The sequence below is a fragment of the Aphanomyces invadans genome, assembly GCF_000520115.1.
Source record: "Aphanomyces invadans strain NJM9701 unplaced genomic scaffold supercont1.52, whole genome shotgun sequence".
Classification (NCBI taxonomy): domain Eukaryota; phylum Oomycota; class Saprolegniomycetes; order Saprolegniales; family Verrucalvaceae; genus Aphanomyces; species Aphanomyces invadans.
This window is the reverse complement of record NW_008580197.1, coordinates 148,740-170,989: the sequence shown is the minus strand read 5'-3', so window position 1 is coordinate 170,989 and position 22,250 is coordinate 148,740. Positions and strand designations below refer to the sequence as shown.

Sequence of the window (22,250 nt, the reverse complement as noted above, 5' to 3'; positions counted from 1 at the left end):
TTGCCCAGGTGCCCTTCAAAATCACGTCTGCCGAAAGAGACAGCTCCACCTACAACGAGTGGAAAAGCACGGTGTGGCACCTATGTCAACGACTGGAATCGAAGTTCCATGCCAACATGGCGATGCTCGACGGGAAGTCAAAATTGTCGGCGGCCTCCAGTGTACGCACTCGACTCGGCGCAGTGGGTGACGCCAATCCCATGCTTGCAGACATGGCAGCTCGAACCGCCGCGATGATGCTCGACGGGTCGTTGTGTGACTCCGTGACCGATACCAAGTACGATGGCCTACCAAACTTAGTCAAGAAGTACTACAAATAGCATTCGTACATCTGTGAGGTCACCGACACTACAACGGAGAATGAACTGTGAAGTATTCAAATTCCACAAACACCAGCCACAATTATTGAGCCGCGCGTCCCAACAAGACCAAATGCATACAACGTGCGACTGCTGCATGAAACAATGGTAGATTTCAGGCGACAGTCGAATTGACCGTTCGATCTTGCCCTGGGGACACTAATTCGCACTGCCATACTTGCTGTCTTCGGCGGCATTTGAATTTGGCGACGAAGATCCCTATGGGTACAAAGATGACAAACCCATGCGATTTCTACGACACAAGCATTGACACACAGAGTAAGAGCTCGAAGGCTATCCATCGTTATCTTGCATGGCTTGGGTATTGGCACCATTTGAGTGGCCTTGACGCCGCTCTACTGGTATGGTGAAGGCATCTTTCCGAACGAAATGGTGTCGTTCCTATGCATATCCACGCGAGTAGTTTGTTCAATGCAGATGAAGACGCACCCCTTGATGAGTTATGTGTGTCGTGACATGACGCCTGTGGTCGTGGCAGATGCGGCTGCTACCGTCACAGTCCACAGGTCAACGCCCGGAGCTCGGGACATTCGTTGTGCTGAAGTGCCCAAAGAGGTGATGCGCGTATCATCTACAAGAGAATTCCAGTTATCGCTGCAGAGATGGAGTTGATCGGTTCTCTGTCATACGTCAGGATTGTGTGCTCGTGGCGACTCACGACGCGCTCAGCTTCACTTGAGTGCCATCGCCATCGTCCTTTGGTTGCTTGGGATCCTGCTAAAGTACGATTGGTTGAGTCTGCCCCACGATTTCATTGGCTGAGCTGATTTACCTTGTTTTCAGTATGAATGTGTAAACAATGTCTGTCATGGCAGCCCCACTATACAATCTTCAAGTAATTCCTTGCTGTCAAATTCTGCCACCCATTCATTACAGTTGTCTGTTCCCTTTTATGTGTAAATGCAGTTCAATCATTAGCGTGTTCATCGTAAAACCTTCAAAAAATAATATGTGCACACAGTATACAATGTGAGAGGAATACAATGTCGTGGTGGCTGTCTGTGTTGAAACCATGGAAGCCCAAGCAGCCAGACCGGCTCGCTACTGGAAAAGGGAGTAAGGCCAACATCAATGACTGGCAACGAGGGGAGATATTCATACAACTCCTCGAGGTGTCATATGAGGGCCGTTTACCTATGGGCATAGTGTGTGCTGTCGCAGTTGAGTACAAAATATCTCAACAGACAGTGTACAGGATTTAGAAACGTGGAAGTCAGCCCATCAGAGGAATTTACGGTTATATTGTGAGCAGAATGCAGGGAAAACGTGGGCGAAAGCTCATGTACCCGGACCTTGTGGAGATGATTAAGGAAACGGATCTAATGGACCGAACTACATTGAATGATCTTGCTGCGGCCACAGGAGTTCCAAAGACTGTTCTGTTTAAACGACTCAAATCGGCATATTTCAAGAAATACCATCGTCAATTGAAACAATTCTTAACACCATGTAAAATGTACTCCCGTAGCGAATGGGCTCTATGCCAAATACGCGCGGATTTCACTGTTGCCAGCATGGACATATTGTCCATGTTGATAAAAAAAGTTCTTGCACAAGTAACCAAGTGCACATTTTACGGTGTCACTGGAGAAACTCCTCCGCCACGATCCGGGAGAATTACATTTTACAGGTACTGTACCTCGTTTTGCTTCAAAATACATGTGAAACTATTAAATTGGTTATGGTACTTTGTGCAATGGCAAAAATTCGATGGGACCACAATAAACAAACGCGGTGGGACGGAAAAATTGGATGCCGACCGCTTACAGAAAATATGCATGCTGCAAGAACCAGGATCAATCAAGAAAAAGACACATTGATTACAACTTCTGACGTGGTTACAAGATCTGTCTACAGGACAATGTCATACCAGCGTTAAAGGGCTCTGGCCAATCGATGAAAGCAAAATGATTGAACTCCAGCAAGGCAACGCCGGTCCACATATACCTGTCGACGATGTTGAAGTTGTGTCCGCAGGGCATTTGTGATAGTTTCAGCATCAATGCCGTGTGCCAGCCTGCCAACTCTCCCGATTGCAAAGTGCTTGATCTGTGTTCTTCCGTGCTCTATAAAGTCTTCAAGTGAAATGCGCCGCAAGAACAATCGACGACATCGTAAGGATATGCGAAGGATGACGTACCCTATACGACGCTGCTTTCCAACTTTCGCACGCTACAAATCATAATGTTGGAGATTTTGAAGATTGATGGCGGCAAGCAATGCCTGATGAAGTCCAAACTGGAGCGTGTCGGCCGCTGGCCCGAAAACCCCGAGCGCGACGCTGCTGTCGTTGCCGTTTCCCGGGCCATACTTGAAGAACACGACGACGAGGCCCACCCTGCAGTTGTCAAAGTCGCAATGGCATGTGCGGAAGATGAACTCGCGCTATGTTGTGCCATGAAAGAGATGCACATTGGGTCGGAAGATCAGACCTCTTTTGAGTTTGATGTCTCCATCTTGGAGTCATTTGGAGTCATTTGATGACCACGCCGCCTTTCAAAATTGAATATGAGTGCTTGACGGTAATACTTTTTAGAGAGGTTTTTCTATTGAATTCAACACACTATTATTATGCGATTGTAACATTTAATTATATGTGACGATAATTGTTAAATGCTGGGAGTTTTCAATTTCATCGACGAGTTATAGCCATAATTATTAAACTTAATTCAGAATGCATTTCATTGCCATGACAGAACATATATTTTGTGTTTGTTTGAACCTATTCCAGGCCTCATAAAAAGTGGAAGATTCCACATTTAACACGTTTATTACACATTTAAGGGCCGGACTTTTTCCACTTTTAAGGAAGTCCGCGAATTGCTTGTGGACTGCAGTGCGGACGATCCCATTGCTGATTGCACGAATTCAAAGTGATGGCACCCAAGTCCAAGGCCAAGCACTCTTGGCAACCGTCCTACGGCGCAAGTACGCCCTGGACATCACCTCCCAGGACGGCCTCGTTGTCAAGAGTGCCCACTGCAAGTTCTGTTTCTACTTTGGCCGCTGTGTCGCCACCGAGGCCGGCGGGATCAAGCGCAAGCGCGGCCCGCGGACGACCAACCAGTTCTTTGGCGAACAGTTCCGTAGCGAGGTCATCACGAAGCACATGCAGTCTCAGCACAGCGAGAAATGGACCGAGTACAGTGCCCAGTCCTCCGCGCGACAGGACTCGTTCCTTGACATGACGATTCCTCGCGCGAACACCATGCACAACTACATCGACGTGGACAGCGACGAAATCAACCTGGTCATCTCGGTCATCATCGGCGAGATGATGTTCCGCCCCGCCTCCGACGACGTCTGGGCGCTGGCGTTGTCGTTCGACGGCAGCACGCACCGCGGTACGTGCTTCATGGATATCCGCGTGCGTGTCGGTGTGATGGGTGTCTTCTACAACCTGCATTTGTCGCGACGCCGCATTTCGACCTTCACACCGCCCAGAACCATGAGACCATGATCGTCAAGCTTCACAACGCTCTGTCCATGGGGTGGATTCGGATGCTGATCGGCGTCACGACGGATGGGGAGAAGACGAACATGGGGCACAGAATCGGCGTCCAGGTGCGCATGGTGAGGTACGCCCAGTTCAAAGTAAGTGTGAAGTCATGGAAGGGGGTAATAGTTTGTTGACATCTTCACAAGGTCGTCCAAGTGTGGTGCGCTCCACACCAGCTCGACCTGCAAGTTCACTTGTGTGTCGATGAGATCGACGGCGGCGCGTGGGTGAAGAAGACCTACGGGTGACCGTGTACCTTCGCCGGCAGTCGAGCCTGACCACGGATATGGGCGTGACAAGCCCGAAGAAGACGAACCGGTGGATCGCGCTCGGCACTTTGCTCAATTTCGACATTGCTCACGAACCGAGAATCACAACCTTCTTCGCCGAGCGCGCCGTCGAGGGCAACACGGCTCAGCCGCCTGTGCTGATGTCGACCTCGTGGATCCTCGTGCATGCTCTTTCCCCTTCCATTGAGTTGATCACTGAGACTTTTGTCAAGCTCCAGCAGCGCAATTTGGTACTCTGCAAGCAACGGAAGCTGTTTGTCGTTCTCGATGACGAAATTGCCGACTTGTTCAAGGTGTGCCGCATTGCCGACTGCGAGGGCAACTTCGACGACCTGCCTGTCAACACTTACGTACTGCGAAACCAGTCAATCGTGCTCATCGCCTCGCTTCGCGACTACGTCGAAGACCTCGGGTCGCACGCTCGAGTGCACTGGGAGAAGCTCGACAACATCGAGCAATCACAAGTCTTCAAAACGATCGGACTGTTCGCCATCGGCATCACGGACGGCATCCGCCAAGTGGAAGCTGAGCGCGACCCAATGAACAACCCATCCATAGAGCTCGCGCCACCCATATGCCGCACGACCTCGTCAAGACGAGACCCGCGACATTTATCTCGGAGGCGCTAGAGCCGCGGAAGCCACAGCTCGAGGCGACGTCCTGGACGGCCGATCAGATTAACACAGCCGAGACGAACCACCGCGATTTGACCAAGGCGTACACAGGGAGCCAGCGACGAAGGCGATAATCGACAAGCACGACCATCTCAAATCATTCAACGACGCGTGGGACGCGGTCGCCGGGTGTGGCGTCAAATACCTCCAGCTGCGCCGCCTTTGCGCCGGTCTCGCGACCGTCTTCCCCACCTCGACGTCGGTCGAGTCCGACTTTTCGATACTGAAGTGGGAAATGGACGAGTTCCGCACATCCATGCTCTACCTGTCGCTGGAAGGAACTGCTTCCAGGCAAAGCAGTTTGAGCTTCTGGACTCGATCATGGTGTCCCTTGAGCAATGAATTGCAAACCCTAAAGTCTAAACCCCTTCCACCTCCAACAGTCGTTGGCCATCCACTTACTTTTAAGCTAAAAGTGTAAAATGTGGAATCATCCACTTTTATGAAGCCTGACCTATTCTCCTACAGTGAACGACGGATTTTAAGCCACACTGTGACTCGAAGTATTGACGCAATCTGAAGACGTGATTGGTTAACGTACTACGAAATTCGACGAATATTCTGACCAATAGCCAGTCTCCAATCAATTGTCAAAAATTTAAATAAAATATGAAAACCTCGGGCACAGCAAAACGTATTTTGGCCATAACTTCTTCAATTTTCATCCAATCTCGACGCATTTGGTACCAAAATCACGGCATTGAAAAGCTCTATCGAATGCAACTAATTTGAGCGTATGACTGGAAGCCAAGAAAACAGCAAAAACCGTGCAAAAATGCTTGAGGCGGCGACAGCCGTCTCAAGAGATGTTACCACTTTTAGGGATTGCTTTGAGAAAGCTACCACGCACCTGCTCTGGGGTTATCTTCTCCCACGCGAGGATCTCTCGCTTTATCATGGTAATGCGCTTGACCTTGGCGGTGGGAGACATCCAGTTGTCATCATTGTCGTCGTCAACGGTGCTCACGCAGTCTTCTGCTATCCATAGGTCCCGAAGGTGACGGTTGAATGGGGCCATGATGGAGACATCCAGAGGCTGACAGTGTGACGTTGCAGTTGGAGGTAATGCACATACATCAAAACATCAAAACCAATCTCAGCAGCGGTGTCAATGCCTTCAGGACTGACGTGCGAATCAAAATTGTCAAGAACCAGCACGGACCGGTCGGTCACACGTTCAGCCAAAACGAACCAGATGTATTGTGTCATGCATCGGCATTCATCCATGCCTTTGATTGCATTGCGTAGTAGTGGCCGCGCGGGTACGTCGGAATTTCTTGTGTGTCGATCATTCCACCAGCCTGACCCTTGATGACGAATAGGATGGGCAGTTTCATTCCGTCGCGACGTATTGTTAAGACAGCAGTCATACGGTATGAATGCTTCTCACCTTGAGCTAGCTTCGGTGACGATCCTCTCTTCGACCAGATATACCGCGGTGCCATATCATACTGAATTCCAGTTTCATCAACGCATTCGTCAGCGGCGCCACCATGAAGACTGTAGAAGCGATCCGCAAACGCAGCTCGGGTGCTTTCGAGGTCAGTAATTGTTCGCTTTGCCATTGAAGCTTGCTGATGTGTGTAGCCATGCTGATTGCAGAAGCGTAGAAGGAGTTTCTTTATAAAAAAATTAAATTTTGTAAACTTTTTTATATTAAACAAAAAATTAATATAATTAATATATATAATCTATATTTATTAAATAAGAAAATATAGTCGTATCCACATCCGTCCTTTTGTCGTTGCATGTACTCTTGCAGCCAGGTATGTTGGCTCTTCTTGAGGTAGTTGACAATGTGTGTGCATGCGAGAGCACGCCCTTGTTGGCGACGTTCGTTCATGAAGGTGAGCAGTCCATCGGGGTCAGGAAGAATCGGCGGTCGGCCAGCTCCAAGCATGTTTGAAGACTTTTTGTTACCCTTGAATTCTTTGAGTTTATCGACACCTTGTTCCAATTTCGCACGAAGCTGTAAGGAACGGAGAGTTCCTCGGCAACCTTTCGGTAGGACATGTGTTGTAGCATTCCAAGGGTTTTGAGCTTAAGTGATATCGAGTACACGTGCCGGTGGCCTCCGTTGGAATTTTTCGTCATATCGTCCTCCATAGTGCCGGAGAATTCAATACTGATGTGATGAGGTGACATGGTTCAAGTGTTCGCGGTTAAATTATTGAATTTGGCGCGGATACATAAATTTGTCCAATGAGGTTCATTCATCATGTTTCTTGCATTTTACTGGATATAAATCTCCATTGTAATGTTGACACTTCGGTGCGGCTTAAAATCTGCCGTTCACTGTATTCTTATACATTACAACCAAGGACTTCTATTCTCCTATTCTTATACATTACAACCAAGGACTTCTCACTCCTATCAAATATGAAAATCGTTCATTTTGATGGGTTATGCGTTTCATGATCACTTAAGCGCCGTCATCATTTGCCCAAAAATGTCGAACTGGTTCTTCCACTTAAAGATAACGGACTAGTATACGCTTACCACGAAAAACATGTCTTGTGGTTACTCCCTCCGTCCCACAAAAGTGGAGAGAGTTTGGGAAGACATGACCCAACATTTTATTTGATTGCAAAATTGAAATTCTAACTTATTCTGCCTCGTATGTGTAAACACTGCGTATCACATTAATTCGAAGCAATTCTGAGGCTGCTCGGTCACATGAATAGTGTGAATCACGCTGATTTAAGGCAGACGAACTCGTGGGTCGAACGAACGAAGCGAGAGCGAGGTCGGCGATACTTTCTCCATCAAAGTCGCTACGCCGAGTCCGTTCTGGAACACTTCGACATGTCCAACTGTAACTCTTTCTCTACTCCGTCTAACCGCTCCGTGACTCTCTCTTCTTTTCAATGTACCCCGACTCCTGATTATCATGATTTCATGTCGGGCAGAACTATCGATCCGCTATTGGCAGCCTCATGTACCTTGCAATGTCTACACTCCCCACTTCGCTTACACTCTCCAACAACTCAGCCAATTTCTCCACAACCCTGACCCCGTGCATTGGTCTGCCGTCCAACGTGCCTTCCGTTACATTAAAAGGACAACCTCCTACGGCATCCGCCTGGGTTACCTCACCTCTTCCACTTTTTCAACTTTTCTCTCTGCCTACGTCGACGTCAACTATGCGATGTGTGTTGACACTCGTCGGTGCGTCAATGGTTTTACCACTCTTTTCTTAGGCTCTCTAATCTCCTGGCTTGCCAAGAAACAAACCTAGTCACTCTTTCAACCACTGAGGCTGAATTTGCGGCCCTTGCTCTCGTCACTCAAGAACTCCTCAGTCTACGCCCACTTGCTCAGGAACTCCTTCAAACCTCCGACCAATTCATCCTCATCCACGAAGACAATCAATCTACCATCAAAATTGCTACCACGGCCGAACCCCAAGGTCGCTCCAAGTACATCGATGTGCGCCTCATGCTTGTCCACGACCTCATCGACTCTGGAGATCACCTTGCGAACTTCTTCACCAAACACTTCCTACTCCTGCCTTTGTCGATCTTCGCTCAAGACTCTCCATCCTTCCTCTTCTCTTTCCCTTTTGTGTAACCCTTCTCATCTCCTCCTATGCCTTCTACTTCTCCTCTTTCTACCAATTCTTTCACTCCGTCTATTCATCTCGAATCCTACCTCAACTTCTACTCCTTCTCCTCTTTACTACTTTACCGTCCTGCTCCCCTTCTCTTCTCCTCTTTCTCCTTCTTCTGCTCCTTCTCCTTCCCCTCCTCCCCTCGTTCTGCACTTCTACTCATTTTATTCCTACTTCCCTCTTACTTCTTCTACTCCTCCTCCTCTACTCCTACTCTCTCCACTCTACTCATTCCACTGCTTTTACTCCTCCTTGTACTCCTTCTCCACCTCACGACCGATGGGCCCATGCTGGTCAGGGCCTTCTTGACAGCCTCAAAGCACGCCGTGTGCTCGACAGCCCACCCCATGGTATTGATCGGGGCCTTGGTCAGCGCAGACTTCTTGGCAATCCGAGACAGTTTCGTACCAACGTCGAGGAGGCGACGCAATAGGTCAATCAATTGACTGTACTCCGGGATGCTCAACCGCATCCAGTTGGTCGCACAGATGAACTGCTGGAGGTCGGTAGCCGCCGTTGGCTCTGCCAAGTCGCACAACTCTTGAACCCTAACAGGAAAGTGGGTCACATCAGCAGACAAAATGACCTTGCCGCTCTATTCAACTTCCCTTAGGAAAATCGTGCATTTCTTCGGGTGCAGCTTCAATCTGAAGGACTCGCAGATCTCTACAACTGTTCCATCAGGTCGACCAGACCCATTGGCGTGGTCGCGACGCCAAGCAGATCGTCCAGCCAGGCGAATAAACCTCGAAAGAGAAGTTCGCCGAACATTTGATGGGCAGATTGACAGAATGCAACGGCGTCCGTCTGTCCCATCACAACACACGTTGGCGTAAACACGCCCCCAGGGTGTCATAAACGAGTACAGCTCCTGACTGGCCGGATGTAGTGGCACCTGCCAGTACCCCTTCGTCCAGTCCAGGGTAAAATTGACAGACGTTCCGACCAGGACCCCATCGCAGCGTCTAGGTTGAGCATCAGCCAGGGCAGAGGCACCGTGCAGGGCATTGATCGGATGTCGGCGATAGTCATCCGCAGATCGTCACCGTGCAGGCATTGATCGGGCGTCGGCGATAGTCATCCGCAGAACGTCTGGGTCCATTTTTGGCACAATTCGGGGCGCCGCAGCCCACGTCGCCCGGTTGTTTCGGTAGACCAGTCCGGCATCTTCGAGCCGGTAGACATGTCGCTTGAGGAACTCCACGTGGCCGGGTGGATAGCAACGATCGAGCACTTGACGGGGACTGTGTCTGGCTTCAGGCGAACCTTGAGGGTCTCCACCTTCATCGAGGGGTCGTTCCCGACATCCGATCGAAACACTTCGACAAACTGGATAGCAGTGGTTACAAGCGCATGACTTCTTCGTCGCGTAGGCCGAGGCTCGAGCGTCTTCGACTCGCCGCCAGAATAGCCTTCACCTCGGCCTCGCAACGTCGACGGCGGTCTTCCTTGCTCTCGCCCGGCAGCATGTCTAGCGCAGGGGTAGAGCACTCCTTCCCGGCCTCGGGGTCAACGTCCGGGTCAATGCGGACACCCGATTCACAGCGACTTCGGCAGACGGCAAGGACTCGCCGTCGGACATGTCCCACTCAGGTTTGAGAGACCGCGCCTTCACGAACAGCACGCCTGTAAAGAATCCCAAGGACTCCATCACAGGACGGCTGATTATCAGCGCCACATTAACGTCCGCCTCGTCGACGACCCACACGGGCACGCCACGCAGTTGGAGAGGACCACACGTCGTCATGAGCGCTACACTCGGGCGTAAGCGACGGGATAGCCTGACCGGCTTGGTCGACTTCCCGTACGGGCACAGGGCGGTAGGGTTGCCCTCCATCAACCCCGCCTTCTCCAACGCCGTAATCAAACCCACGTTGACTTTGGCACTCATGTCAAACAGCAGGTTCTCTACCACGACAACGGCGGCCACGGTGGCACCGCCTTCAATCTTCGAGCGGTTTGGACCGAGATCGATAAAGTTAGCAATCGGACGCGCCTCGCGGGCAGCTTCCCACCCCTGCATCTGCGCCGCTAGCAGTGCTTGGACTTCGCCAGGCGCCGTCTTCGGGCAGTCTGTAACCTTGTGAGCCACAAATTTGCACTTGAGACACGCACCAGGTTTAGAGAAGGGGCAGACGGTATGTCCGATAGTTCACTCTGTCTGCAGACCGGACTTCGCTGATCCAGATGCCCCGTCCGGTTTCTTCTCGTCGGGCCTTTTCGACGCAACGCCACGACCGTCGTCGCCGCCTTGGCAGGCTTCTCCTCGTCGTCTACACCACGTAGACTTGGTGACCGGTTGAGAACGTCCGCAACCAGTTGACGAAGCGAAATACGTTAGAGCGCAACGGCTTGTTGACCTGCAACTACATTTGCTTCTTTACGGCCGACAGGAGCATCGACGGTCGGGCACCTTGACCACAAGGTCCACGACAACTATACCTTCGTCCTGAGGTCCATTCCTGACTGTCGCGTTCCAGGAACTTCATGAGCCCGTCCAGAATATCGGTGCTGAAACGATTGGTCACCTCTAGGCGCCTCTAGAGGGCATCGAGGTCTCGCGGCCCTTCATCGAAGCCATACTAAACCACGCAATCCACTCGGTCTTCATGATTTCGTCGTACGGTCGGTTGAAATCCCACAACGCCACAAGGAGTTCGTATAGTGATCCACGCATGCGGACACGGGCATTACGAAAGGTCTAGCCCCGGTAGCCTGTAGCGGGTTGATTTGGCCCACATATTGCTGGTAGGCACGCATAAAAATGCGGCGCTTTTGCTTGGTCCTGCAGCTGAAGCCCAGAGCTTGGGGAATTGCCAGCGCATGAAAACATACGGGATATCTTCGCCCATGGCGACGTTATCTGCGACGGCTGTTGACTCGCTGTCGCGCCAGTAGCTTCTCGGCAGTACTTGTCTAGTCGCCACGCTAGGAATATCTTCGTCCTTACCAGCCGGTAAATGCTCTTGACTGGGGTCTAGCGGCCAGCCTCCAGCTGCCGCTCCTGCCGCCGGAGTGTAGCCAAAGCTCCCTCTCCAGGGCATGTTCACGTCGATAGGCTGCGGCTGTCGTCGCCACGGGGATCGAAATGGCGCAGGCACTGGCTGGAACGTTCCACGACTGACGCGCGCCTGGTATCGAGAGGTGCGACCACGATCCCTCGACTGCGATCTGTCATCGTCGCCACATGGCGAACTCAATCGGTCTTACCCGTAGTGGTCACTGTCAGCCATTTCAGACTCGTAGTGCACTAAAGATATCTTTGTTGTGAGTCTGCGCCTTGTTTGTCTGCAAGACGTCTTTCTTTCGGAAATCAATGCAAAATCCAAACTGAGTTCTTCTCATTACTGTACCTCCCTAGTCAGCTCATTTTTCCCCTCAATGCAGCACCAACTTGCGTGGACGTCAGAACTGTGGGACTACCGATAACCGGATAATTATCCAATCAGGTCGTCCCGTACTAAGTCGCCCCGTTGTGATTGATCCAGCATCTATCAACCATTCTCAGCGAGGTTGGATTGGACTCGGGGCGCACTCGACCAGAGCACGCATCCAGTTGAGGTCACATACATATTGTTGCAAGTCTCGCCCTGCCCAAGGTGATGGCAAAAGCAGGAGTGTGCTTGTTTGAGCTGGGTCGCGTACCGAAAAGCCCACACTACATCACTAAACTTACAAACAACCGGCACTACTTTGAGCGGCCTCAAACTTTTATTGCATAAACCTCCAATACGCCATCCAAAGCTACTAGCAGCGCGGCAGGTGATCTGTCATAACCCAACAGGTCAGCAAGCTAAGCTAGCAAACATCGTAAAGCTGGCCAGTCACAACATCCGGTTCTGTCGAGAACTTCTCCACTGTGCGAGTTCGTCCTTGGTATGGGGCTTTCACTCGATCACAGGGGCACATGCCAATCGGCAGGTTGGGCTGCGATAGATGAAACCAGTTGAAGCTAGCTCTTCTACATGCTTCTGCATGATCTCGCGTTGAGGGAGTAACAAAAAAGAGACTTGCATCGTCATGTACTAGATGCACCTTCAACCGCGTTGCTCGTTGGAAGTCTCCTACGTCATTCTACCTAGCGTTACTCTTGGTGAGCCCCATTACACGAAATCCAACCTATCTCGTCCGATCCGCGCATCACGATTCCACGTACCATGACGCAATGGAATGCCTAGCTCCACATGATGGTGTGGTTGGCAAAGATAATGTAGCGATGCGGAGCATGTTGTCCACCATTGTGGCGCGTATGATCAAGAACTTGGCATTGTGAAGATGGCAAGAATCGCTCTGGAATATTTACTTGCCCCTCGCTCAACATGTACATCAAGAGAGTAGTGTATGGATTTAAGGGAAAGTATATGCTTTGTCCAGGAATTAGGTTTGTCCCACAGTCGGCACGAATATCCGACGCTGAAGTTCAGCCCCCTGGACTACGCGTTTGCGTCTTCCCCCATGGCCGCCACACTTAAACCACACTGCAAACTCTTTTTTAGGCCGTTGGGCATTTCAATTCAAAGCAATTTTCTGCACTTCTTCACAAGACCAGTGAGCGTCCGAAATTTTTCGCACACAATATGTATTGTGCCCCCTGCCACAATAGCCAACATTGAGTAGTGGAAGGATCTGGCGGTCGTAAGTTGACCCACGTTCGTATGTATATCTTCAAGAAATATGACTAACCGCTGAGGTAAACTGTGATTACTCGCTCTCACTGCACCGCGGGGACCGCGCACACAACGTAGAGTTGGCAATTTGCTACTAAACCCTCGCTCCCTACTGGGATGAGATTGTAGACACGACTTGTAGACACGACTTGATCTGAAAAAGAAGTGCTTGGTTCAGATTTGGCGTCGATGGAGCTGTGCGTCGGCATTCCAGTCATCGTACAAGCTCGACCAAAGACAAATCGCTCACCTATAACGATGTGGATCATGTAGGCGTAGTGGCGCTGTCATGTACATACGCGTAAGGCTCGAGTCCGTCCGTACACTTCGATTCCAGTCTAGGGAGCGCATGACCAAACAAACTGTATGCACTCATCCCTCGAAGGTAAACAAATCGCCACAATCAACCGAACCACATAGATTGAGAATCCAACAAAGCTGTGACTGAGCGGTAGATAGGGGGGGGGTGTCGCTGAGGGAATGCATTATTACTCCGCAGACTCGAGCTGGCACATCGTGCATCGCGACCACAAAAGTACGGCGTACGGCGGGACAACATCAGCATTATCGTATCAAAAGAATTTAATTCACAACAAAAAAAGGATTGTATTATATACCATTCATGTGGCTTCGGCACAGCCGACAGTGCTTGCTTGCGCTGGCAGCCTATACAGTATTGATGCCCCAGGAAAATCCCAAGGTGCATCACTCAAAGGCGCTGGCGGCCGCAAGCGTTTTCAATGGTTCGAGCGCCGAGAGGCTTCCGTTGAGTTTGCCCGCCAGTGAGTCTCGCGCACTTGGGGGGGGGGGTGTATCATGTAGAGTGACGCCTCCATTTTTGCAACGACCGAAACCAATAAACAATGAAAGGAATAAGTTTACAAAGGTTTGGTACAACACGTTCTGCAGACAATTCAAGTGTATTCACTTAGCTGTTCAAGACATCAATCGACAGTGCAGAGCCAATTCGAAGGCTTTCAAGTGCCCCGATGAGCGACATACGAGGTAAGGTACCAGTATGAGCCCAACAATTACGAATTGTCGAGGCTGACCCCTCATCGCAAGCCTCACATGACCACAACATTGCTTGCAAGACATCGACAGCGTATGGATTCTTTCTCTGGTGGTTCGACACCACGCCGCCAGCAGCAATTTCGTCGACAATTTGGATCGCATAGTCCAACTGACGTCGTCGGTAGCAGTTTTTGAACGTGGCAACAACACCAGCATCCATTTTATGGTTGTAGCACAGACGTCGTGTTCGTGTGTGCTGTATCGACCCACTGGGACAGCTGTTCGTCAAGTTCGGGGTACTTGGGCAGCTTTGAATTACAGCGTATGTTTGTTGCGGAGTCGGCAATGCTTAAGCTCTGTGTTGCCCCGTCGTCTTGAAGTATGCGAGCCATTTTACTCTTATGAACCGAGAAACCAATTCTTGATTTGCCCAGTTACACATTTGACCTAAGGTCATTTGGACTTACTGCTGAGCTCTGTACATGTCACGCAGTGCCTCCTTCTGTTGGAGCGTCAATCTTCTTCCAGCCGATGGCAATTTTTCCGTCACGGTACAAGATTGAATTTCAAATCATACTGCTCGAAATGAATTTATTAGTTCTCGGAGGATATTGAATATAATGAATGCAATAATGAGGCATTACTGTATACAGTACCCATCGCAATGACCACGGCCGAAGTGCCCTTGCGGCAACGTTTCGCACCTGGGTACTGGATGACTGTATGACACCCAGGCACGGCCAGATCGTGCGACGAACACCGCATATGATTGCACCAAGCAACAGAAGGTGGATGTGTGAAGGATGTAACACCACTACATTAAAGGCACGTTTTTGTTGTAAATGTTGAAGGTAATGCCGCCAACGCAGCTCTCGACATGTAATCGTGTGAATAACGGACGATTGTGTGAAGCCGATCAAAATCGGGTTTTATTGGGAAAATGAAATGGCCAAGCTTTGGGTATTCGCCCAACTCGTGTTTGTGTCGACTTTATCGTAACTGTATTTGGTACTGGAAGTTGTGCCATGGACATTTGAATCCGCTCGTGGCTGTTGTTTCAATGGTGCTTGCGCCCTCACTCATTTGAGGGGTTGAGGCACGGCGTCACTGACGCGCCGGCAATTAGTCCATAACTTGCAGTATCCAGGTTAATGATCATCCTTATCCAACCACATCCTCATCAAGACCAGAATTATGGACCCAAGGCAGCGGCCGGGCCCAAGGTATGGCTATCGCTGGCTGCGCAGTGACTTTGACGACGACCGACAAATCGACAAAGACAGAAGGGTGGTGGGGCGGTGACAGGGCCATTTCCACCAAATGCCTTCGGTGGCCCTGTGAATTCAACCCCCGTCGTTTCTCATGGGATGGTAATCGCTGACGGGAATAAGTTGGGATGCACCCACGGCCACCTTCCCTATTTACCATCGGGTGAACCCACCTAAGGCTTGTGAAACCAAGTTCATCCTAGACAAGGAGTACGACAACTTGAAAAGTCACCAACTATTTAAAGTATAATGAACATTTCAAATCGGGTGAACCCACCCTTGCAACATGGCTGCGATAATTTGAGCTCTTCCTTGTATGCTGGGTAGAATCGAACGACGTGGCACCGGATGCATAGTGCCACACCAGTGGGAACTGGTTCGTTTGGGAAATCTAATCGACCCCAACCCACCTTGATACATCGCGTCGACATTTTCCAATTCGCATTGTCATGGCCAAGCTCGTCGCCCTCGCTGCCCTCGCTGCCTCTGTCTCCGCTCAATCCGAAATTATCAACGGCACTGAAGTCCCCATCGGCAAGTTCACGTACGTGACGGGCATCCGCAGGAGTGAGACCGGTCCGTCCGGCTGCGGAGCGTCCTTGATTGCACCCAAGTATCTCCTCACCGCCGCTCACTGCGCCGGCGCGTGGGCCTCTTACGCCTCGATCGCGTCGCACTACTTGAGTGGCAACAAGGACGGTGAACGCATCAAAATCGTCAAGCAAACCGTCCACCCTAAGTTCAACGAAGCCACGATGGAGAATGACTTTGCCATCTTTGAATTGGAAACCGAATCCAAGGTCGCCCCTGTCCCGCTGAACTGGATCGACGACGACGCGACCGCCCCCGGCATCGTGGCGTGGGTGCGTGGCTTCGGCACGACCAAATCGGGTGGGACGCAATCCCCTGTCCTCTTGGAAGCTGACGTCAAGATTTGGTCCAATGCCGACTGCGCCAAGGCTTTGGCCGGCGAAGGCGACATCTTGCCGTCCATGATGTGCGCGGGTGGCGCAGACAAGGACACGTGCCAAGGCGACTCTGGCGGACCGTTGACCATCATCCGCAACGGTGTCGAGTACCTCGCCGGTGTGACGAGCTGGGGCGTTGGTTGCGGCGATCCTGGTTTTCCCGGCGTGTACGCGCGCGTGTCGACCGCCCGCGACTTTATCACACCGTACTTGCCTGTCACCCCCACCACTACTATGCCTGCTTGTTAAGCAGCGTGTGATAACTCCGTTGTACTTGTTAATGACACGTCTGATCTTGCTTCCCTTCTTGGTTCATCCTTGTTGGAGGTCATTGCGGAAGCTGTGAAGAAAGCTCTCTTCGGCCCAGCTTTCACATGCGTCATCCTAGTCCGAGATGATATCGCCCGCTGAGATACTTTCCCCGCGTCGCGAGACTTCGCCCAGCTCGCCGTACATGGGAACCCCATGGCCCAAGGCAGTTTTCGTTGGAGGAATTTGTGCATACTGTATCGGGGCGGAGGTGCAGCCGTATAGCCCTCCTGACATGAGACACGAAGAAATCAAGATCGCCATGACACATGCTTTCCTCCTTGAATTCGTCAAATGAGGTAAGGCAAATAGCGATTTGTATGAATCGCGTGGAGGGTTGGTAAGGCTGACATGAGCCAAATAATCCGCTGTGGTTGAAAACAGTGGTGGAAAGATTCAACCGGTGGCCATTGCCCGTTTTCAACAAAACATCGTCGAAAGGGATATTGTGTCGTGGCTTGACCATCCCCCCTTCGTCCAGTCAGTCGTCGATGCGCTCGAATCTGGGTCGAACCGTGCTCTAACCTGCTTTACTCATGGCAATCTCCACGCTACACCTCCATTTCCAAGACGCGGTTGTAAAGGCGATTTGAAGGATGTGAAAATCGCTGCACCAACATGATTCAAAGAACGAAGTCGTCGCGAGCAGGTCAATCGATTGCCCGACATTCGACGACATCGCCACCTCATATTTACTGTTAGCTCACAACCTGGACACAACTCTATATACTCTTGGCTAAAATTGACAACGCTTTGTGGAATTTAAAGGTGTGTTTGTCGAGTCAAAGCAAACCAACCTTGCGAAACAAGACGATGCCACATCCACAAAAACGCTTTCGATGGTTGCTTGTGCAGTGCGCTGATGTCGCAATAATCGCTGTTCCTAGTTAGCTGTCGAGACTGTCTGTGTTTCGTTGCTGTGCAGAGAGATGCCCATTGCGTCCAAAACCAGCCGGCGTCGGCAGCACGGGTCCATGGATACCTTCGACAGGCATGGAGCGGCCACGGAACCATGGCAAACGCATGCTTGAACTGACCCAAGTGGGTTGTAAATTCTGCCGTAAAATCCAGGATCGAGTCATACCTCGCGCGAGCTGCGATCGGCCCCTTGAATTTGCACATCGCTAATTAGTCGGTTTCGTGTCCGTCTATGGCGAGTATTACATATTTTTTACGAACAGTCGCAAGACAGACACTGGACCTACTTGCTGCGGAGTGTCCCCAAGGTATTGTTCATTGCTCGGCGCCGAGTTGGGCAACGTTCGCCTCGATTGGGTAGCACCATTTTCGAGGCCACGTGGTCAGCGAGCACATCAAGATCGTCCACCGCATTCAACATACCCATGTGTACAATTCCATGACTCACGAGTTCCGGTTTGCAATATTTGAAATGGAATCCGCATCCAAGCAGTAAGTTCCCCCTGGCCGTGTCCGTCATGCCCCGTGTCACCGCGACGGTCCGTTTTTTTGGCACGACCACAATCATGAAGGGCGCCGCATTGGAAGTCGATGTTGCGATTTGGTTCTACACAGTCGGGGGTCAGTCAATCAGCGCTCTAATACTACATCATGATATTTTAGTTTGACTGGTGTGCGCGGAAGTGCGTGAATGCGATAGCCACGTCACCATAATATGCGGCCAAACTTGCGCTTGAAGCACAACCGAATGCGCCGCTGATTGCTCGAGGCATGCTTAATGGGGGGAGGTAGTTGGTGTCGGAACTTCTGGTACAGGAGTGTTTCCAGTATATGGGTGGAATTCGCTGGTTCGGGAACACGGTTGCACTCTGCTCGCCTTCCAGCCCAGGACCTCCTATCCATTGAGTGGAGAGTGAATGTGTGTTACAGAAGTGCGTCTGCCATAAACCAGTACAGTGCGCGCCAGGTGGATAAAGCCACCCTGTTTTCTTGTAATAGCTATTGACGTATGTCCTTATTCGATAAGCAGACGTTTATGAACGAATTGATATGCCAATTGCAAAAGGATTCCAACTCCATGGGCACAACTACTTCGAAAATGTAGTCAAAATGGGAACTTTATGAAAAATCACTGCGCCAGGTGGTTAAAGCCACCTCTGAAAAATCAATGTATTTTCAACACAAATCGCTGTTATTGACCCAAATCATTCATTAGTACTTTGTTTTACCTCCTTTAGCTACTACAACGTCAACACTACGGTCTTGCATCGATTGAATCAACTTGTCGAGATAACTTTGACTCAAGCCAGCCCATGCACGTTTGATAGCCTCGACGTGGTCATGCAGTGTCATAAATTGACGTCCGTTCGCATAAGCCGAACGTGCTAGGACCCCCACAAGTTTTCAATTGGATTTAGGTCGGGAGAAAGGGATGGGTGGTCAAAAATGTCCACCCCATACTCCGCGAACCAGGCCATGGTGGTGTTCGCACGATGGATTGACGCCCCATCTTGCATGAACGTAAAGCTGGGGCCGTAGTGGCAATGACCAAATGGAAGCAAATAGTTGCCCAACGTTTCGACGTAATCGTCGGCCTTAAGGTTGCCTTCCAAGACGGTCAACTCCGACAACCCTTACGACGAAAACGAGCCCCACACCATGACGCCATCACCACCCTTTTGGCGTGTCAAAAAGGTGTCAGGCTCCTTCCCTAAGTTATGCCAATAGGACCGAAACCCATCCGGTCCATCGAGATTGAGCTTCTTCTCGTCAGACCAGATGATTTCAGCCCAATTGGTTGGCTCACGGAAGTGGCGCTTGGCATACTCCAACTGCGCGATCTTGTGCTTGGCTTGGAAGTTTGGCATGTGCTTCCGCTTCTCGTAATTGAGATTTGGACTTTGTTGCAGGCGCCGTTGGCAGGTTCGAAGTGAGGCGTCCAAATTCAGGGTAGTCTTGAGCAGTCGCGCGGATGATCCGACCTTGGAGGCTTCCCGAAGCAAAAGTCGGCACGCACTGCCAACGAGAATTTTTGGCTTCGTGCCGTTGTATCTCGTGCCATAGGTCTCTGGGTCGCGAAAATATCATCTCACGACGTTCTTGAACCTTCCAAGCTCGCGTGCAATGGCCCGGTTGGAGTATCCGGTCTTGCAAAAGGCCAAAATGGCGCCTTTTGAGCAGGAGAAAGTTGAGCGTCTCTACCCATCCTATGGCATTGATATTGTTCGTTGTCGTAGTGTATTTGCGTGTAAAAGTGCTTACCAATCACGTGACAATAGTCTGTTAGCTGTGCGTGGGGTGAGGTTGCTGCTTGGGGTCTGAATTTCTAGTGGCTTTATTTCCCTGGCGCGGTCAAAAATCGTACTTGTTGCAGTCTACAACGCTCAACTCAACCAATTGACCTAAAATTCTATGTGATAACTCCACCAATCATGCTCGTTACACTGGCGCATTTTGTGGAGCAGAACCCGTGATTGGCGGAATTTTTCTCTTGAATAATACAGTGCTGGACATAAAGGTTCGGTACATGGGATTCTGAGTCACAGCAGTATTGGTTTTCATCCAATCAGAACGCTTTAAAACCTGTTTTAATCCAGTGAAAATGGCGGACCGACTGAATCCACCCGATTTGTCCCAAATTGTATATTCACTGAAAAAGGCGCGAAAAACATCAAATGGTTGGTTTTGAACCTGGTCAATAAACATCGGTACATCCATTGTATGTCGAGTTTCAAAGCACATTACGCTTAAAAAGACACAACCAAAGGTATCATTGAATAGCTGATTTAATGCTGCACCAAGAGAGTTAACTAGAACATACATACTAAATAGATGACCCTAGGCGAACGATTGACACCAGAAGAACGAGGAGCCATTTTGGCTTTTCGCAAGGCGAATTGGTCGATTCGACGCATAGCTAAGGAGCTTTTCTTCGCGAATGGCACTGTCGCCAACTTTCTCAAGAACTCTGCCACCAATGGGACGTCTACCATACCTGGCAGACCGAGAAATGGCTGACAGAGACGTTCGCCGATTCATCCGTGTTGCTTCCGAGGGTCGGAGCAGCTCATCAAGGATCCAACATGACCTCCAACTGGACGTGTCTCCACGCACGATTCGCCGCGTTTTAAAACGCTCAGAGCATTTCCAATACAAGAAGCGCAAGGCTACACCACGGCTGACGCAGGCGCACAAGGAAGCAAGAGTCAAGTGGGCCAAAGACCACGTCGATTTTGGCGACAAATGGGCGACTGTAATCTTTTCGGATGAAAAGAAATTCAATTTGGATGGCCCCGATGGGCTCCAATTTACTGGCACGATCTCCGAAAAGATGAACAGTCGTTCATGAGTCGCCAAAATGGCGGTGGAAGAGTCATGGTGTGGGGAGGTTTTTCCTCCCAAGGACGTACGTCGCTTGCTGTACTGCAAGGACGTCAAGACTCGTTTGCCTACTGCGACACGGTAGCAAATTATATGCTACCGTTCGCCCATTGGAAGCATGGCGATGGCTTCTTGTTTCAACAAGATAATGCCAGCATTCACATCAGCAAGGAGACGATGGCATTTTTTGACGACCAAGAAAGTCAAGTTTTGGGCTTGCCGGCGTTGTCGCCCGACCTCAACCCAATCGAAAATGTGTGTTTGGGGGGCTATTAGCCCGAAAGTTTACGCAAATGGTCGACAATTTTCGACAGTTTCGGAGCTGCAAGCCGAAATTTTACGACAATGGGACGCGATCGAGCATTCGTACTTGCTGAAGCTTATAGATTCGATGAAATTCAGGTGTATTGATTGATGTCCTCAGTGGAAAAGGGCATTGTACTAAGTACTAATGTGAAATTTCATTGCTTCAGCTTTAAAATTGAGTGTGTTGTGCAGGTTTGAAAGTCGTATACCAATGTTTTTGTCCAGCCAAAAAACTCGTTTTGCATATAATTTGTTGTCTTTCTCAGCATGTACGCCACTTCTATGCAATCCAAACTTATCGACGTGCTCGCAATGCATCTAGGATCAATGTAGCACAGCATGGATACTGGTGGCGACAATGTCTTGGGACGTACCTCTCAAATTCAAGTGTACCAAACCTTTATGTCCAGCACTGTAGGGTGGCTTTATCCACCTGGCGCGCACTGCATGCAAATCGCTCGATTGCACTCGCCCAGCATTGCCTGGATAACATCGATAAGGATGTGTACGCGCTCGCCGAGAACCTACCGACGAGAGCTACCTTGTCGAGATTTTTTCAACGATGTAGAGCGTGAGTCGAGGCGAAGGTATCAAAATACGAGCCACGAGCCTCCACCACGAAGGGCTTGTTGGAATTGATCGAAGAGCTCGCATTTGATTCTCGTGAGTGCATTGATGCGTCCTTTACGCGCAGCAAGGCGGTGGGGGTTTGCCGACGAAGCCAGGAAATCTTGGACAAAACGAAGCAGTTCTGAACAATCCCTAAGGAAACGCGAAGAATGAGTACTGCGAAATGTGTACAGCGGACACACTGGGCATGGCAGTTGGGTGGGTCACGCAGCTACATTTCTGAGACCTTCCCGATCCGTCCAACTCTCGGTCCGCAACATACAGTACATGTATCTCTCGGATACCCAGCTGAGATTAGTTGGGCACCACTTAAGTCCAGTCGCCACCGCCGCAACC

General features: G+C 50.4%; 4 protein-coding genes across 4 annotated transcripts; 2 read left to right on the top strand and 2 right to left on the bottom strand.

Moving 5' to 3' along the window:
* Positions 1-2,564: 2,564 nt before the first annotated feature.
* H310_13506 (hypothetical protein) lies at positions 2,565-4,798 on the top strand (the record flags this gene model as incomplete). Its single annotated transcript, XM_008881027.1, has 5 exons — positions 2,565-2,797; positions 3,255-3,747; positions 3,825-3,974; positions 4,026-4,123; positions 4,180-4,798. The coding sequence occupies 5 exons, from the start codon at positions 2,565-2,567 to the stop codon at positions 4,796-4,798; spliced, it is 1,593 nt and encodes a 530-aa protein (XP_008879249.1).
* Positions 4,799-5,383: 585 nt separating this feature from the next.
* H310_13505 (hypothetical protein) lies at positions 5,384-5,861 on the bottom strand (the record flags this gene model as incomplete). Its single annotated transcript, XM_008881026.1, has 2 exons — positions 5,384-5,404; positions 5,694-5,861. The coding sequence occupies 2 exons, from the start codon at positions 5,859-5,861 to the stop codon at positions 5,384-5,386; spliced, it is 189 nt and encodes a 62-aa protein (XP_008879248.1).
* A 4,063-nt stretch (positions 5,862-9,924) lies between these two features.
* On the bottom strand, positions 9,925-10,476 carry H310_13504 (hypothetical protein; the record flags this gene model as incomplete). Its single annotated transcript, XM_008881025.1, has 1 exon — positions 9,925-10,476. One exon carries the CDS (start codon positions 10,474-10,476, stop codon positions 9,925-9,927), a length of 552 nt encoding a protein of 183 aa, XP_008879247.1.
* A 5,312-nt stretch (positions 10,477-15,788) lies between these two features.
* Positions 15,789-16,673, top strand: H310_13503 (hypothetical protein). The gene has a single exon (XM_008881024.1). It carries the CDS (start codon positions 15,852-15,854, stop codon positions 16,617-16,619), a length of 768 nt encoding a protein of 255 aa, XP_008879246.1. The 5' UTR covers positions 15,789-15,851; the 3' UTR covers positions 16,620-16,673.
* The last annotated feature ends 5,577 nt before the right edge of the window (positions 16,674-22,250 follow it).